The sequence below is a fragment of the Sparus aurata genome, chromosome 20 (assembly GCF_900880675.1).
Source record: "Sparus aurata chromosome 20, fSpaAur1.1, whole genome shotgun sequence".
Taxonomy (NCBI): domain Eukaryota; kingdom Metazoa; phylum Chordata; class Actinopteri; order Spariformes; family Sparidae; genus Sparus; species Sparus aurata.
In genome coordinates, this window is record NC_044206.1 from 16828302 (window position 1) to 16848045 (window position 19744).

At 43.8% G+C, this 19744-nt stretch overlaps 1 protein-coding gene across 24 annotated transcripts in view; it reads right to left on the reverse strand.

Moving 5' to 3' along the window:
• tcf7l2 (transcription factor 7 like 2) overlaps nt 1–14733 on the reverse strand; it is a 93631-nt gene extending 78898 nt beyond the window's left edge. For 13 of the 24 annotated variants that reach the window (XM_030399902.1, XM_030399901.1, XM_030399900.1 and 10 more), the window contains exons 1-3: nt 13834–14731; nt 13564–13630; nt 13227–13351 (exon numbers count right to left, since the gene is read on the reverse strand). In XM_030399902.1, coding sequence (XP_030255762.1) covers nt 13227–13351; nt 13564–13630; nt 13834–14022 — 381 coding nt within the window. In that variant the 5' untranslated portion in view covers nt 14023–14731. Of the gene's footprint in view, nt 1–13226; nt 13352–13563; nt 13631–13833 lie in introns of all 24 variants that reach the window. The other 11 variants (XM_030399892.1, XM_030399890.1, XM_030399896.1 and 8 more) reach the window with 3 other exon arrangements.
• Nucleotides 14734–19744: the final 5011 nt, after the last annotated feature.

The following is a 19744-nucleotide window of genomic DNA, read 5'->3' on the forward strand; positions in this document are numbered from 1 at the left end:
ATAGCACATAAAACATAGGTAACAGTGGGTTAGGAGGGGTTTATTTCAGATCACAATAACAGCTCTGACTGTAATATTATAAATACAAGAGGGCAGAAAGTATGTATTGAATACTGGGACACTGCAGAAAGGTGCATGCACAGGCGCATACGGCACACACACACACACACACACACACACACAGCATTAAGCCGCATGACTGCAGTGAAGCCTGCTCATTTGATCCCTCAGTGGCAGGGAATTCTAGCTGATGCTGTATCCCAATGGCCCACGCTCAACTGTGGGTCCTGCAGTCTTTCCCCAGCTGCCGTACGGCAGGCATGGGCGGCAGTGCTGGCACCTGTCTTTGACAAGCCTCAGCATTCACACTGACTCTGGTTTCCTGAGCCGGCTGCCTGACAGTCAGGTGACAAATGCTAACAAACACTGCCTTTGACACAGACTGCAATATGCATGCACACGGACAATCCGAAATCTACAGAAGCAAGAGGCACTTAAGTATGGCCCGACCACTTAAAAAGCATCGGCATCATAGTGAGAGAGGTCCTGGCCTCTCATGTTTCTCTGTCTGATAGCAGACCCTGCCCTGATTCAGGCTGTGGCTTGGAGCTGTAAACCAAAGCTTACCTCAACGCCTCTCACCCGCCCGGCTATGCTCTAACCAGAGTTTTTGCATACCGCTCAGCTTGTGTAACTGTTGAGTGGTTTTGCTCCAGCGAGACAATGGCTGTGTAACAGACTAAGCAGAGCGAAGCCATCTAATGTCAATGAGTTGCAAAGAGTCGATTAACATAAATCTGTCCACGCTACACAAGAAAAACAGCCGAAAATAACTAGAAGCATTTAGCAGCTGAGGAGCTCTCATGCTCACAAACTGAAAGGAGCAGAGGTGTGACTGCCTGTGGGAGAGCCAAACACCGCTCCGGCTCAGGTGAGTCGGACATCATGCTGAGGGCTTAGAGTACCCACAGTAAACATCGTCATCCACACTGTAATTATAACTCAATTTGAAACTCGCCCGAGTTCAGAGAGAGTATCAAAGTCAATGTGGGTCAGAGTGAATTCTAACACCATCAACATTAACAGAACCCCTGCGGCAACATTAAGCTTGCACTTCAGGGGGGTCTACAGTTGTCAGACACTTCAATTCAGCGCTTTTTAAGACCATTTAAAGATAACTTTAACCACATTCAATACTGACTTTATGGAAAATTCTGCAGATAATTACTGTACAGAGGTAAGTGGTAATATGAGGTCCCATGCAGAGGTAGGTCTTGTGTAGGAATATGGTTATTAGAGTGAGTTAGGTTGATCTACAATTTGCCAACAGGTAGGTGCAAGTATACAGTATAAAGACAGTATTTGGAAAGTTAAAAGATTTGTAACAGCAAAATGTGGACTTTGACGTAGAAGAGCTTGATTCATTTTGGACAAAAATAATTAAAAAGATGGATGACTGAGACTAGACAAAATGTTTGTGGCAATTTATACCTCATAAATACAACTTTAAGGCTATTAAAGAGCTGTATACAACTGTCGTCTATGCATCATCGCTCTGCGCTCACTCCTCATTACATGAAAATCTAAATGTTTTTACAGACACTACTTGATAGATTGACTCAAGAACCAGAAATCGAGTTACAGGTCTGCTCTTTCAGGGCATTTAATTGCCATGAACGGTCACAGTGGAGCCACAACTGCTGCATATAGAAAAAAAGCAGTCATTTAACTTGCAGGGAGTGGGGAAGACGACAGGACCTGATTGAGCTCTCGGCATGGCAAAGCATGCTGGTACTCACTCCGCCGCCCAGTGGACCACAGCCACGTTTCCCCACCTCATTTGCAAAGCAATCCCGCTTCCCTCCCACTCAGTGCACTCAGTGCATCTTTTTGTCATTTCCATGTCCAGGCTCCATTTGTTTTGTCCGCTGAGACGGCACGAGGGGGAGGAGGAGACGAGAGAAGGAACAAGGTCTCAAGGAGGCTGCTCTGCAACCAAAGAGCATCTTCACATGAGGACCCCCTCCCAAAAAAAAAAAAAAAAATACACATGCACCCAGCCCACTGAGCCAACACACACTCACCTCTCCCCCGCCTGACTAATGTGCCCTGACACTCGTACATCACCCGTAAATTGGCCAAATGAATTAACCACGGCCCCTGCTTAGCTTTACGGGCTTTAAATGGATTTTCTCCTCTCCAGGTCTGCCCAATAATTGCATTTATCCATCTTGTTGAAGCCAGGTTTACACACTCGCGAAGATCATGCCAATCCCCGGATACATTTTCCGCTCTGGTGGCAAGAGCGTGAGAGATTTGTCATCGGATCATAACAGGTAATTCAAACAACAATTAGCTCGACGACTACGCCGTATGTCAATTTCTGGCTCCTTGTTGGACAGGACCTTCTATCTCTTCATCTGTCTGTACATCTCTTCTTGTTGCCCTTCCCTTATGTCTCAGTGTGATGAATTGAGCCTTGCAATACTTTTTATCTCTCATCCGAGCCTCCAGGTTAAAGCAGCAAACACCCACAGTAGGGGAAGAAAGTAACGGCTATCAGTCTTTCACTGTTTCATTGTTCACAAACACACATTCAGATGGAGAGCAGAGGCCGGGTGAATGCATGGCTGTGAACACGGGCATCAGTGGGGGTCATCTGCACACTTGTGAATGTTTGAACAGAAGTGCATTAGACACTGGGGGGGCCCAAAGGACAATTCAGCTATGTAAACATGCAGCAACTTCCTTCCCTCAGCTCCTCCAGGCCTGCACTGAGACAAGCCACTGTTTAAACAGCACACACAGCATTCCTGTGCCTGGGCCCCGGCCAGCTGCTGCATCCTCACTGCAGGCCTGCCTGCCTGCCTGCCTGAGCAGAGACAGATACAGGCCTTGCAACAGCAAGGGTCATCCACAGCGGACAAAGGGCTTTTATAGACATGCAAAACTAGACTCATCTAGTAGAAATGCTCTTGAGCTCTGCGCTCGCCGCTTAAATGCTGATTGCCAGAGTCCACGCTGACCTCCCACGGCGGAGAGATTAGCTGAGAACTAAAATCATCACGTCGCTAAAGGGGCCCATCCTGAAATCTTTGCCACTCGACGCCACCTGTAATGACGAAGCTGGAAATTTATCTTTATTGATATTTCAAATATGCAAAGTGTGGTGGCCAATAAAGATAGAGGAGGCAGTAAAGAGGAGATAAAGAGCGTCCTGGTTCTAAAGGGCACTGTGACGTGCATCACATGACACAAAGGCCACCCCCCGCTCCGTGATGCCACCGTCCGCTTCTTAACTTTCATTATGACTGAACAGGTTTCGGATTCACATATTGATATCTGAAATTGACCTTCGACTTGCCATGCCAGGAGGTAGTAAACGATTACTTTTATTATTTTCAGTAATCTGCCACTTGTTTTCACCTTTAATCGAATAATATTTGTTTTGTGTTTTGTTTCAAAATTTTTGATAAATGCTGCAAATATTCACAATTAAGAAGCTGTAACCAGAAAATGTTTGGCATTATTGATTAAAAAAAATAATGACAAATAGCCGGCCACTAATTTCCTTTCAACTGACTGATCGATACATAACTGACTGCTTCAGCTCAATTTGAGATGTTCGTAACGCTCAACAATTCACAGGTAATCATGTTTGTTACACAAATACACAGCATCACCTCGACAATTTCACTCCCACTCAAAGATAATATTATGTTAAGGTGTTCAGCACACGCCAAGTTTGACCGTATGCTGTATATATAATCCAGACATCCGCAAAGTTAACAGTGCTGTATCGCCTTACTTGTTTATTCTCGAAAGACAAACTTTGGAATTTTGTGGTGTTAATTTTGGACTTTGACAGCAGTCGCTCCACTTAAGTAACTTCCAAACCAAATAAGAAATTCAATCTCGCCCTTCAACGGTTTTGAAAATGGACTGGCCACAAGGGAACCTGACGGAATAATACTTGTGTGTCCAATTTAGGGTCAAGACCCATCATTAAAGAAACCAGGATGTAGACGAGTATGTAAACGGGAGCATGTGCAGCACAAATCTGCATTAAAAAACATCAGCAGGTTTTATTCGGAAGCCTTAAATCAAAACTTCCTCCAACGACGGTGAACTGCGGTTCATTGTTTCAATCTAAAAGTAATGACAAGAGGTGACTGGACTGCATTGTTTTCTGTTTGTCTTCCAGTTCATTTGGTGCTTCTGTCTGTCCGTCAGCTCGTCCCTCCGGGGCTGGACGGCGAGGGCCACTCATCTCACCTCGGGACAGTTGTCCAAACAAGACACTCCATTCACTCTGACCCCCAGAGGGAGGGAGGCCATCGACAATTCACTCAGCGCCGTGAGTCAATTTGTTCACTTTTGGAATTGACCCTGAACACTGCTGACACACCGGCCTCTCACTGGAGAGGAAGGAATAAGTGATGCTGAGGACGGCGGGGGAAGGGGGTGTGGTGGAAGGAGTTTTATTTGAGATGAAAACCTGCTAGAACAACTTCCATACATGTGTTTTCAGTTTCAGTGCTATTCATGTAGAATACAAATAGATTTTTTTTTTGTTAGAAATGTAATTCATTTAAAATATAAAGTCTGTTTACAGAACTACTTGTCAATCTATTTAAATTTGCACAGCCAATCGGATTGCATTTTTGCAGCAAAACAATAACTTAATACGCTCCATACACCTGCACAATGGTTTGGCAATTCCGTGCTCACATGCTAGGCGTAGGCCATGTGTGGATGTGACAAGCTGTTCACATGAAATGTTATCTAGTGCCGTACACAAGTTGACAGCTGTCTCTTTACAAGAGGCGTATTATTATTGTGTGTAAATAGGTTTCTAACAGCTGGTTTAAGAGCTAACACAGGAATTTACTCTTAATCTGTTTTCCACTGGAATTGGTTCATCAAGTAGGAAAAAAAAGGAAAAAAAAAAAAAGCAGGAATCTAAACGTTGCTCCGCACGGCACGCCAGCGCAAAGGGGTTACATTTTATTAGCCTTGTGCATTTTTAAGTAATCTCGCCAGCATTTTTTCCCCCCCAAATCCCACCATAATCCGCAGATTAGTAGATGAATTTATTTCTGCCCGCGCTCTAAAACCTCCCTCACCTTTCGCAGGCGGTTATGAATCCACCACCTTTTTTTCTCAAGCGACAAACAAGCAGACGATCGCCTCATTAGTGGACCGCCTCCCGAAACGCGCACGTAATCGCACGCGCTCCTTGGAGCTTATCCAGCTACAATTAAAAGTTTAATTAGTAGATTAAAAATACATTGACTGGAGTTTTATCACCTTAAACTCCTCCATTATGTGTTTAGCACACACAAAGTGCCTGCTTCCAATCAGAGCCATTTTGAACAGATTATCTGCATACAGAAATTCCCTTGACTGCGTCGAGACTGGAGATACAAACTAGGTACAAAAACAAGACGGCTGAAAAGAGCCATCTGCATCTGCAAACTCTGATACTGCACATAGAGTTTGTCATTATTTGTGTTTAACGTCATGTAATATGCGTTCAAATAGACAGATAAACCGAGGTAACACAGGATCTGGCTTCTATTTTATGTGGAAAAATTAAATTAGCTGACGAGGGCGATGCCATGTATTTCCTACCACTACTGTCTTGATTGGTCAGACAGCAGAGCAGAGAGGTAAAAAAACAGTAAAGTATTTTCACAAAGATATTAGCCTGAGTGAGATTCTTCTTCTGTGGTGCGTTCCAGAGCATTCTACCACAGCCATAAAAGGCTGGTGTACCACAGGTGTTCAGTGCACACTGGCACGGCTAGTCATTATCTAGCCCGACATGATCATTAAGAGCTGTGATGGCAGTGTGGCACCTCCTCCCTGCATGCACACACACACATACACACACTGGCACACACAAGCTGTAAAAAAAAAAAAAAGTCTCCAGTCGAGCACTCCCTATCAGTCGTTGTAAAAAAGGGGTGAGAGGGGAAGCTCCTTTCTCAACGAAAAAGCATGTCAGCGCCGGTGCACTTTGACCCTTCCCATACACACTCCACAATCCAAACAGAAGGCCAGCACCGCCAGAATTCCTCTGCCGTCACAGCGGCCCTCTCGCCCCCGGAGCTTTTTAAGGGCTAATTTTTTGATGACGACAAGGGGTGGGAAGCACGGAGGGGTGGGAAGCACGGAGGGGGGGGGGGGGGGGGAGGGGGGGGGGGGGGGGGGGTTCAGAGGCGCAAAACCACACACATGAACACATGCCCGGAAAAAAATGAAATTTGCCTGCTCCAATCTGTGTTCCTCTCCGCTCGGTCCCTGCTGGGTTTTTTCTCATTTTTTTTTTTTTGTTGTTTTTTTTTTTTTTTTTTTTTTTTTTTAATGGGGAAGATAAATGTGAAGCCTTGGGGCACTATTGTTTGGACATCTAACCAGGAACTGTCGCTGCTCTCATTGCCCTGGCATTAACAGCAATTATGCGCTCCATTCAGACGGCTTTTGTGCGTCCCGACCCCCAGCCTCCCCCCTGCCGTCCCCCCTCTCCACTCACACACAGTCCCAAACACACATTTCCCGCTTTTCTCTGCTACCGCCCCCCCCTCCCACACTGCTACTGGTGAACTCATTTGGCTACTGGAGCACCCTGGACCCATTATGAATGAACTTACAGAAATATGCACATTAAGGGGTGGAAAGGGGGGGGGGGGGGAAAAGAAATGCACATACCAGAAGTGTTTCTGGAGCATTATCTGAGCTCTGCACAAAACAATCTGTGCATGTCTTCCACTCAATCCAAAGTGTGAAATGCACATTTACACATCTGTGCAGAAAAATATTTGAATGCTCAAAACTGTCTGGGCTGGAGAAATACTTCTGCAGTTGTTTTTGTAATTGTGACACTATGTGAAAAAATACCAATTCTAGGTAATCACTTCTTGAAACGCACTTATCCTAACCACAGCCCCTCATATCAAAAAGACGCGATCAATACTCATTTTAACCTTATCTCTTCAGCTGGATGCAGCGCAGCAACAACACCAATAAAAATCTCCAAACTCGGAACGATCTTATCGCCGCTTTCAATAAGTCTTTATTTGAGACGGGCTCCACGCAAGTTGGCTGGAGAGTATGAGGAAGCCTCGCGTTCCCCCGACCAGCACTGTCAACACGTGTGTTTGTGCTGGGGGGCCACTTTAAGAGGGATGAATGGACCGGCCATGCACTGTCCTTTAAGGATGTTTGAATTCAGACAGAGAAAAGAAATTCAGCAAAAGACAAGTACTCTCAGGAAAGTTGATGTCGAAATGTTTCAAAATGCAGACTCCTCCTTCGCAGAATGATAAAATCAGGCTCTGTGCTTTTTTCTTTCTTTTTTGTTTAAATTAAAGGTGATCTTGCCAACAATCCTAGGCAGCGCAAAATGTGCCGTCCATCGAAGGGAAACCAGTAAATAAAAATAAGGCAACGTGCTCTGCATTTAACTGCCGGCTACACGCACGCACGCATGCACACACAGAATAATTTAATTTCCATGTTTCAGGGAGCCCCAAGCCCTGTGGGCCCAGGAGCAGAGCTAGCCTATATTTAACAGATGACAAAAGTTGCATTCCAGATGTACAGTACTATCTTTGTGTTGGGCTCTATAGAAATGCATGGGAGAAAAGAGGGAGCGAGGAAGGGTGGGTGGGTGAGTGTGGGGTTGGGGGGGGGGTGCTGCTGCTGGGAGATGAGGGGGGTTACACTGGGGAGGGGGGGCTGTGGTGGTGGGGGGGGGCACCAGTGCACAGCTGCTAAACTAATGCCTTTTTTTTTTTTTCTTTGCTTAGGCACAGAAGAGCAGAGTGTGGTGGCTCACTGACAGAAACAGGGAAGGATACAGGAGGTGAAAAATGGATTAATCCATTCTGAGAATAATTTGTTTTAACTAAAAAAAAAATTAAAAAAAACACACACCCAAAAAAAAAAAAAAAAAAAACAACATCCAGGCTGTGCTGTGACTTAATGAGTAACAGGCATAATCTGTTACATTGAAGTCAAAATTAGGCATCAGATTAGCTGTTATTACATTAAAAACAATGAAGTCAATGATTTAATTAGAAAAGAAAAAAAAAAAGGTTCAGCCCCAAACCAGACTTGACTGCAGCTGAACGCTAGCTACACCCAGGCCCAGCTCGCTCTGCCACCGGGGAATCACTACTCCCTTTGCACTAGTTAAAAATCTGATTAGAAACACACTCACAAACTGACTGATTTTTTTTTTTTTGCCTCTGCGCTGTTTCAAGCGGAGTGACAGATCGACGAGCGCGTTAAGCTCTCACACGGCTCAGCCTGCCAACATCATCAGCATTAGACAATTAAGCCCCGCTAGCTGAGAAGAGAGAAAAAAAAACTATATATATATCTCCTCGGTAAATATTTACTGCACAAATCTTTTCCATTCATTCACCAGGCAACTAACAAAACCTTACTGTACTCTCCCTCTCTTTTCTGAGTCCTCACCACCGCCACCCCCCACCACCCCTACATCTGCGATTCATTGACTTTACAATTTACCACATGTCGAGATGGGAGAGGTCGAGCCTCCATCTGAATCACGGCACAAATATGCGAGTGATTTATTGTTTTAAAAACCCTGGGCCGATTTAGTGCAACTCCACTTTTCCTGAGCATTACTCCTATTGGCAGACCATGAACAATTACAGTTTGGACTAATTAAGCTCCGAGAATGTGCTGTGCACCGCTAATGTCTAGCAGGCCCCAATTTTAGTTTAATGGTGCCAAACTTTGCTTCCCGACCCCCCCCCCCCCCCCCCCCCCCCAAACACCACCACCACCACCACCACCCCACACCCTCCACTCCCCTCCCCTTTCTCTAACTTAACTCCTCAAATCCAAAGCAGATTGTGCTTTTTATGACTGTTTATTGAGTCGAAGAAAAATAAGGACCTTTTCTTTCCCCTCTCCTCGCACAGGATGAGAGACACAGCACAGAGAGAGAGAGGGAGATAGAGAGAGAGGAAGAGAGGGAACACAGAAAGGAGTAGTAGGAGGGAGAGAGAGAGAGAGAGAGAGAGAGAGAGAGAGCGGGAGCCGCTTCCGCCATACTTTGTAAACAAAAGTGATTTGCAAGACAAAAGGAGCGCAACCTTCCAACTAAATTCAGAGTGCATTTTGCGGCTGGAGGCGCCAAATGCGGCCGCGTCGCGCCACAGAACCCCCCGCGGACACCAATTAGGCCCCATTAACATGTAAAGCCAATTTGATAAGGTGTGGGCCCTATCCCTTTAAATCCGCATTAAAACTATCTTTCCCCCTTGTCAAAGCCCCCCAAAAAAATCCATTTACAGCAGCCGAACACACATAATCCATATGATATACCATTGTCATGCTTATGCTGCTGCCATGTTTAGGAAAGATACTGTCTGTCTGTGTCAATTAGAACAGATAAGGCCACAGCAATGTGCGCACGTGAGCACAAAAGGCGGGCGGCGTTGCATTCACTCCTGCGTGTTCATTACAATAATCTGACCAGAAAATCCTCCATTATTTCTCCCTAAAATAAAATAAAGAACGATAAAGGAAGTAGTCGGGGCCTTGTGTGAAAGGGGATTTCTTTTTTTTTTTCCTTCCAGAGAGGTGAATCTGCGGCAACGATCCTGGCACGACAACACAACCGAAACAAAGAGGGAAAAGGGGAGAAAAGCTATTGTTTCAACCACACAAAGCCTCTTCCACCGTCTTGTAGTAGAATTGCCACGGGTTCTGGGAGCGTCTTTTTTCACTCTAAACACAGCGGTGGATGCTCGGTGTTGCCCCCACCCTCCCCTCCTACTTTCTTGTTCTTTTTTAAACTAGTCGTAATTATACGTCGAAACTCAAAACCTCCGCCAAAAGTCTCCAGGCTTGGAGAATTATGGGGCCAGGGGTGGCGTCAAATATCTTAACATTCATAAGTCCGAGAGGCAGTAAATAAAGCCAGTGGATTTACGGCCCTGCAGCCCCGATGCAGGAGAGCTGGCCGCCCAGATCCCGCTTTCCCCTCCCTGAGCCTCTGCGTCTCCAGACCTGTTGAGGTGTGATGTTAGCCCACAGCACCGGAGTTAACCCGCCGCCTTTTTTCCACAAGACCTGCGTTAGCATCGGCAGGAAACAAAAGGTAGACGGAGGGAGGAAGGGAGATAGAGAGAGCAAAGGCAACAGCGAGAAGGAGATAGAAAACCGGGGGTGAAGCGGGGCAGGCCACTACTCCAATTCGACCTGCGCCAAGTGATCCAGCAGGCCTTTGTGTGAGGTTTAGGGAGGAGGGAGACGGCGAGGGGAGGAGAGGAGGACAGGAAGGCTTTTAAAAGCACGGGCACAACGTCATGTGAAATTGCTAAATGATACTAAATCGTGAGCCTCCTTGGACTTAGGTGGTAGGAAAAACAAATTCTCGCTGATTATAGCTCCCAGAGGTCAAACAAATTATGGTAACCGCCACATGCGGGATATTTTTCCTCCCCCTCCTTGAGTCATGCAAAACAAAAAAAATCCCAGAAATTAGGTAAAAATTCCTGCAGCTGATGGAGCCAAAAATGAAAATTGGTTTGAATTTTTGCTCTCGGAAAAATACCAGGCATTTTTTGGTCTCAATTTAAATCATCCATGTTAAAATCCAAAAATACAGATTTGAAGGCCTGGATATTAAAAAAAAAAAAAAGCCACATCCTAAAAATAACACCACAGCATCGCCCAAAACCAAAGAGGAGAGGAAAAGGGGAAAAGCAGTGAGAATCAAAGCCCTTTTTTTTTCGTGACGAGACAGAGGAAAGTCTCATTCCAATAATACTAGCAGTCATATTCAGTGCCTCACATGACACACGTTAGGGAGCAAGACAGCTAATCAATGTCCAGGTGAATTATTTATGCCAGCTTTAAGTCTAATACATTTATATTACAGCGACCGCTGACTTCAAAGCTCTAATGGCTGGACACACAGGGCGCTGCAGACAGTGGGGGCCGAGGCTGTACAGTAAGGAAGATCACCGCGAGCCCAGAAAAGCCATGTTCGTCTGCAGTCAGCGTTCAGGTAGACCTGCGAATTGAGCTGTGATAAATGAGGTCTCCTCGTTTCGGAAAACAAAAGCATCTGCTCTATAATCAGTGGCATTTCGATATTCTGTTATGACAGAGAGGGAACTAAACAACAGGTAACAAATCAGGGAACGTGTATTTAAAAAGAAATCTCAAAACAAAAAAAAACAAAAAACAAACAAAAAAAGCATCCTTTCCCTTTTTCTGGGTTACGTCTGAAAATAGTATTTCAGGGGTGGAATTAGGGGAGCAAAAGGTCACCGCCGTCTCGCCGCAGCATCCTCCAGCCATGCTGCACGATTTACTGCGTTTTCTAACTGCTGCCTAAGCACAATGAAACGAGAGCTCCACAGACTCGCACAGGGCACAAAGACAAACCTCTGCCACTGAAACAAGGAAGTGCTTCAGTTCAAATCATGTGTGTTGTGCCGTGAATGTGTGTGTGTCTGTCTGTGTCAGCGCTGATGAGAATAATGAGTGACTAATTCCACATACCAGCCGGTAGCGTTAACAAGGCCCGGGCTGACTAAGTGGGGAAAGAATGGCAAAATGCTCTCTCATATGTGCATATGCCGGGAATGATAGAAATCTTTTCAACTGTAAAAACAGAGACGGAGAAGGGGTGTGTGTGTGTATGTGTGTGTGTGTGTGTGTGTGTGAGAGCAGCACAAAATGATTTCCCTCCAAGCAGAAATGGTGTCAAACACAAAAGAAAAGGCGTTATGTGTCAGATGTGTGTTTATTTTCAAGGTGTGCACAACAACAACAAAAAAAAAATAGAGGTAAGAAATATCAGTTTCCTTAGCCAGATCTGAGGCCGCGGTGGTTGTGGTGGTGGTGGTGGTGGTGGAGGTGGTGGAGGTGGAGGTGGAGGGGGTGGAGGGGTCATATTTCCAAATGCCTGGTCTTTGCCTTAACCTTGTAAAATGAGATGACAGGTCCTAAAGTGCAGACTTGTAATTGCAACCGTTTAAAATAGGGGGGCAAAAAAAACACCCATGGTTGAGAAAATTATTCCGCTTAAGGATCGCCCATTGCCCAGTGGGACCAAGCGAGGTGCTGAGCAAATGAGTAAGTGTGCATAATTACAGCGTGGCTGATTGTGTCTAAATAACATGAATTTATTTATAAATACGGGTTTTTACACGGCACATGCTCCTTTTTTTTTTTCCTTTTCTTTTTTTTTTTTTTATTCCCCATTAGAAGCGAAGGTGGCGCACATGCAGAGCACCAAGCAGCCCGGTCTCACACAACCATTTAGATAAATCACACTTTTAAAAAAGAAATACAAAAGAATAATCACCAATAAAAAAAGGAAAATGTACGTTTTTAAGAAAAAGCTGTCACATTTCGAAGCGTGCACCTTTCGTCTCTGTGATGTCTTTACTCGGTTTGACACATGCAAATCACTGGGAAGCTCATTTGCATATTGATTTTATTTGTGTGTGTGTGTGTGTGTGTGTGTGTGTGTGTTTCTTAATTGTTGTTGTTTCTATTTATAATTTTTCTGGTTGCATTGCTTCACACCAGCGTGCAAAAGCCCAGTGTAAAGGTCTGAATGCTCATGCAAGCTTGCCGTTAGAAAAAAGAGCATGTTTGATGAGGCTGTGCACACGCGAGCCAAGTGCATTATTCAGTGGGGGCTGAAAACACATGCACTTGTGGCACACTACTACTAATAAAAACAATAACACATAATAATAATTAGAAAGCAATTATACCTGTGATATTAATGTCTTTTTTGTTTCCCATTTATTTATTTCTCGTGCATTTAATTAAAAAAAAAAAGTTGCAGGAAATAAAATAAATAAAAAAAAAACATGTCATGTGCACATGAGGCTGCCATATAAGCATAATAACGCATTAGCACTTAGCAGAGTTAGCATGCTAGCTGCTGTCCATGACAAACAGAGGGGCGGGGGGAGGTGGTGGGGTGGGCATGCATGCCGCTGTACTGTACACTTCAGGGCGAGTTGTAAAACTTGGCTCTGCATTTTGTTTTTTCTTTTTTTTTTTTACCGGCTGCACTTTCTGGGTGACAACACTCGGACAGTCCAAGTGTGTGTGTGTGTGTGTGTGTTTGAAGGGAAGACCAGCGTGTGTGTGTGTGTATGTGTGTGAGGAGTGTGTGTGCACATAAGAGTTGTAAAAATAAATGAACTTACTGTGCGTGCTGTTGGAGAAAGTGATCCATTGGGAAGGTAGGGGCTTGTGAGATCGGGGATCATTATAAACGGATAGCCCGGGTACGGTGGGCTCTTGAACAGCCCTCCATCTTGCCTTTTCGCAGCTAACATGGCGGGGGGGGAAAAAGAAGACTTTTAATAAAGTGGCCTTGAAAGAATATTATATATATATATTGCATTTGAGGAATTAAAAGCGGAGGGGAGGGAAAGGGGGGAGGCAGAGACCCCCCCTCCCCTTCCTCTCCGTCAGGCACATGTAATAATGTCATGGTGCAACGGGAAAAAAACGAGTGGAAACAATAAACCGTGAACTCACCCTCCTCTAAACTTTCTCTTGTTTTGTCTCTGAAAGTTTCAGATCTAGGCGCAGGCCGTCTTTCCGCCTTGAAATGCAATGAAACACAGGCGTTAAAGTTAACACGATGAAGGCTGGTGGGTTAAACTCAACATGTCACTAAAATAAAAAATAATAAAAAAGCAACCTAGGCCGCTAACTTTACTTTAACAGCGCCGGGGACGATCGATCCCCGAGTTTTTTTTTTCAGTCCTCCCCACGACCAAAAAAAAAAGGAAATCGGCAACTTACCTCTGAATCCGACGAGCTGTTTTGATTCGTTTCCGACTCGTTTACAAGCGAAGATTTGACATCGGCTAAATCCCTTTCTGCCGAGGAGTTCTCCGAAATTTTCTCTTCCTGCTCTCCTTCGTCTTTGAAGGAAATCATTTCATCGTTTGCACCCAGATCGTCCCCTCCACCGCCGTTGAGCTGCGGCATTTTTCCCGAGCGCAAGAATTTCGTCTTCTTCTTCTTCTTCTTCTTTCTTTCTTTTTCTTTTTTAATCGTGGAGGGAGAGAGAGAGAGAGAGAGAGAAGAGGGGGGCGACCAAAAAAAAAACGCGAAGTTTCTTTTTTTTTTGTTTTGCTTTAAAAAACCCTTGATCGCGGTGGATCTGGAGGAAGGAAAGTCCGAGTTTTTAAGTTGGTTTTTTTGGAGGGTTTGCTCAGTGTTTGGCGTTTTCCAAAAAAGCCCTGGCTAAGGATTTTGGTTTAGAAAAACTCTTTTTAAAAAAAAAAAGGAGTAAGAAGAGGGGGGAATCTTGGCAGAAAAAGGGAAGCCGGAGAAGGAGCCGAGCCGCTCGGATTGAGTGAGTTGAAGTTGGTCGGAGTGGTTTTCAGTTCAAAGGCGGCGCTGATTGACAGATAGAGAGGGATGGAAATAGAGAGAGTCTGGATTCGGGATTATTGACAGGGAGAAACACACAAGAAACTTAATGAGATTCAAACAGGGAGGGACTTGAAGTGACGTTTTCATAAATAGGAGGAAGGGAAAAAAAGGGAGAGAGAGAGCGAGGGGGGAGAGAGAGAGAGGGAGAGAGAGAGAGGAAGCCGACTGCAGAAGAGTAAAAGCGTGTGAGGAGGGAAAAAGGCAGTTTGGGAAGCAGGACAGTGATGGTAAAATAGAGGTGGAAGATAGGAAGGGGTTGCTAGCAAATGTGGATTAAACGCACATATGGGCGGTCTCCCGGTGGAAAGGGAGAGAGACACGGAGAGACAGAGAGAGAGAGAGAGAAAGAGAGAGAGTTAGGGGGAGAGAGAGAGAGAGAAAGAAGGTACTTCCTGAGGCTGTTTGCAACCAGTTTGACTCCACCAGCCTGTCACACTGGGGCCAAATTAAAGTCACAGCTTAAATTAAACTTCCAAATCTTTCACATTCACATTCTCTGTAACCTACTTTTCTTTCTATCAGTCTGTCTGTCCCCTCTTTTTTTTTTTTTTTTTTTTTAGTGCGTACTAAAATACAAGAGGCCCATCAAAAAGAAGCAGAATAAAAGCCATTACTCCGAGCTTGTTTTTTTGTTCCTCCCAATTTTATCTGCTTTGTCAGTTCCTTTTTTCAGATCTATTTTTCATTATATTAGATAATGCTCCCTCAGATCTATTTTTTGGGACGGTTGGTTATTGCATCCTGTCTTTTTTCTCTCTCTCTCTCTTGACAGGTGTGATGTCCTCTGGGACTAACCTGAATTCCTCACCGGAGCACAGACTCTTTCTTTTTTTATTATTGTATTTATTTATTTTACTCTTTTCTCCCCCTCAGCAGACAGACTGGACACAAATAACCAATGCAGATTTTCGGATTGCTCCAGTTCTGTGTCTCATTCTTGTATAAAAACAGCCTAGCCTGAAGAAAAAGAAAAAGAGGCATATGTGTGGGAGAATCTGACCGCATGAAATTATAAGATAGCCCTACTAAATCATTTATTTTTTCGTCTTTTGTCCATTTTGCATGCGCACCAGTTGTTCTGTGAAGCCAAATAGGCTTTTTTTTTTATTCCCTATATTCCTATTAATGAACAACTGAGATTAAAAATGAAGAGAAAATAATCTAAAATGTAAAATATTCGACAATTTCCTCTGAGTGAGAAACAGATTAATTAGGGATAAAGACAAAATAACAAAATAAGAAACAACACCTGAAATGTATAAGAAATGCAATAGCAGCTGTTTCCAGCTGAACAAGGTTCGTGCACGTGTGTGATTGTGTGTGTGTGTGTGTGTGTGTGTGTGTGTGTGTGTGTGCGTCGGTGATGAGCTCAGCACCGGTGATTCGCTAACCTTATCTCATCAGCTCAGGAAACGCAGCTTCCATTATAGCCGATATTTGATGGAGCAATCACAGAATCAACAATGAATTTCAAATGCAGCTGCGAGCGAATCGGAGCTCAAAACATACATCCAGGTGACACTTACACTCTGTTGCAACACGCATTGGCTCCTCTCAGGCAAAATAAATCACTATAAGATCAAAAGACGACATAGAATTGCTGATTAAAAAAATATTGTTTCATGTCACTGTGCTGTTCGACGCGTAAAAAAAAAAAAAAAACAATATTATGACAGTAATTCCTCTGTATCTGCTCTCAGCAGTGTTGTCAAACAGCAGTGATGAGGAATTATGTGCACAGTGTAGCACCAAAGTGTTGTGAAATCTGCCTACCAACGCACCTAGACCAGGCAGCACCATGAAAGCAGACTATTCCGCTCAGTGATCACTGATGTGCTTTATCTGGATGAGGTGAAAAGCGCCGTTTGTGTTCGCTGGCTGCAGCCCAGCCTGCAGCCCAGCCTGCAGTTGCAGGGAGCAGGGAGGAAGGGTAAAGGGATCGCCGGCTCTGGTTCTCATCCAGTGTGTCTGTGTTTAGGCAGCCGGTGGAAGAAGAGGCACCCCGCCGCTCGGGGCCCTCCAAAACTGAGCCCACACAGACCAAACCAAAGCAGAGGAGCTCCAAGCTGGCCTCTCCCCGGATCGCCTCAGCAGGTACCTGAGAGTTTACCGGGGGCTGGCAGCGTGTTATCATGCCTGCCGTGGGGACACCTGCCTCTGATGCCGCCCTGGTGATTCTAATCTACAGGACCCTTTAATAAGATGATGATAGGCTGCATTGCAGCCGCTGCTCTGAATGATGGAGCAGGAGCATGCACGGCTTTCTGCTGGTGTTATTTATATTGTTATGGGCTTTGCATGCTCACCTCTGCTCCACGCGCAGATGGGGGTTTCAGTGCAACCAGGGATCGTCTCAGGCGTGCACGTCCACGTCTCTGGAGGGTGGAGGGAGTAAGCGTCTGATCGCAACAGATCTATACTGACTTCATCAACCCCTGATGATAAAGACACTGTTAGGAACCATTAGATTTGAAGTCAGTGATAATAAAAACCTGTGGCAGGATTTAATTATTATTCAGTGTCTAATTGAAGATGTATGCAAAACACAAGTACATTAAATAAAACATGATACTTTCATAATTTTTACATCTCATTGTTTACACTTATTACAAGCTCTGTTTGCCTCTTATGTCCATATGCATGTTTGCTTTTATGATACACATATATAGGACACACGCAGACATCATACATATCATGAGGACAACACACATACATAATGTACCAATTCATTTTCAAGAAATTTTTTCTTTTGGGACATTTTTAAGACTGTGCTCATACAGGTTGTCAGGCAGCTTTTAACGTAATACACATTTTAGTTTTAATCATTTTCTTTCTTTTTTTTTTTGGTTGGTGTCACGTGACTCTGGGGACATCATAATAATCTTTTAATGTTAAATAATTAAACAGTAGATCCATAGTCAGAGAGAACTGAGAGAGAACAGAGCCTCGACAAAGAGGGGTGAGCGTTTGATATCAAGAATCTCCTAAATCCTCTTAATACCACTGAACATATGTTTATGTTTGTAGATCTAGCGGCGTACAAGTAATGAAAATAAAAGAAATAGCAGCTGTATTATAAAGTTAAAGGGGCACTGGGTCAGCTTGGCGGAGAAATTAAAACTCAACATTTTTTATACTTACAATATTAATGAAGTAATAAAACAAACTCAGACATATTTATTTTTTCCATAACTGAATAAACACACCGTTCTCAGAGGACAATAAGGTCCCCAGAACACTGTTTGAAGCTGGAAAGGTGGCAGGGTCCGCCACTTATTAACAAAACAGTGAAACTGTGCTTTCCTTTGAGGTCAGTTTGTTTATTGACGTCATAAACAATCAGTTAATGAAGATCCTTCTCTTCCGACTGAAATGTCTTCCCCAAAACTGCATATTGCACCTTTAATATATATGTAGTGTGTAATACCTGGTTCATACACAGTCTGCATGAGACGCTGACATTTAATATTTTACAGATCAGTGTTTATCTGTTGTAAGAATTGTCCTCTGAAACCTTCACCGGCTGTTTTGTAATTTAAGGTTTTTTTTACTCCATCTTTTTGCACCTACACTAGAAAAACCCAGTGAAACTAATTTTACTACGAGCGCTCGAAGAAGCAGTTTTTTAACAAAATCTTCACGCAGAGCACCAAACTACTTTGAGAAATCACCTACTTTTTTCTGCAAACACCCCTCATTGTTTCATCTCGAGCAGGGGAAGGCAGCAGCGGCAGCACACAGTGCACATCCCCATGCGTTTGCAAACAGTTAATTACCCATCATGCATCCATGTTGCCAACCATACACAGCTAAAAGGTCTCTCATTGCTGATTAACATATTACCGCTGGACATTTTCTTTTTTTTGTGTGTGCGCACACACACACACACACACACACACACACACACACACAAACAGATAAAAAAAAAACATGCTTGTTTTACGGCAACTGTGGTTTGATTTATTCCAGTAATGACGTTTGTTCGCTTGATAATAAGTGAGACTTAACATTAAACTTTAGTTGCATTTATTCAAGTGCAAATTCCCTCCATTGTTGGGAGGGATGCCGTTAAGTATTTTGGCATTTATTGTCGGCACAGCTCATATAAAATGCTATCACTGGGATAAATACTGTGGTTGGCCATAATTACATGTATACTAATGGTGCCTGTCATTTTTATTTTTTTTGGAATGGACAGAACGGAGGAATAGAGGTCTGATTCACCTGATTAGGAAAAGATTGTTTCATGCTGTATATTATTCATTAGAATTAAGCAAATCACGCAACAAATATATATGTTTGTAAATGGTTAATTGCCCTCTCTTGAATGGTGTGCTTGTTAAAATCTGAATATTTCTGTGTTTACTTATTTTAATATCTAAGAAAAAAAGGGAAATGTTCACTCAGTCTCTGCTGAGTTGCTGTTTCTTAAAGAAAATGAATTATATATGTTCTTCCATATAAACATAAGGAGGTTTTCTCTCATTGTACTTGCGGAAAAGGAGCTTCTCTGCGCTCTTGCTCCCCGGCGCTCTAATCATTTGACACAATAGCACAAAACATTTGATTAACACATATAAAAGCTTTGTATCCAGCAATTCTTAAGGCCTTGAAATTGAAAAGCAAAACACTCTGAGTGTTATGTTGACCAAAGCTTATAGGCTGAGGGGGAAGATCTTTTTCACATATAGAAACTGTCGGGATTTGTGAATTGATTCACATGTATAGAAATACATCTGAGGGAGCGGTTTTGCAAGCGCACATTAATCATTAAAAAACACCTTACTGGCAATATGGACAGCACCTTAACATCTATTTACAACACAAATCACAGTAAAGAGAGCAGAGGACGGGAATAATAGTGTAATGAAGAGTGAGTCACATTGGCCTGTGACTGCGCTGCACTCATCTAAAATCAATATCACCCCCCAGAGATGTCTCAACTAATATAACAAACAGCTTAACAGGCATTTCATTAGGTTAAAAGTTTATGATCGATAATGAAAGTAGATCAGATTTCAGGATGCAGAGCCTCATTTTTTATCCCAGGAGCCTGGACACTCATGATTAATGTAGGCCCGCTGCTTTTCATATCACTGTAGGACTCGAGCAGGAGGCCCAATGTCTCCAGAAAAACTCATCCGCACGGCATCGTGGGAACCGTATTAGTCCGTCTACGTGAGCTGTCTCCCGTCGCCTCCAAAGCAAACAGCCAAGTGTTTTTCAGAAATGGACGCGATAGTCATTAATCAAGGTCTGAGGCAGGTCCTGA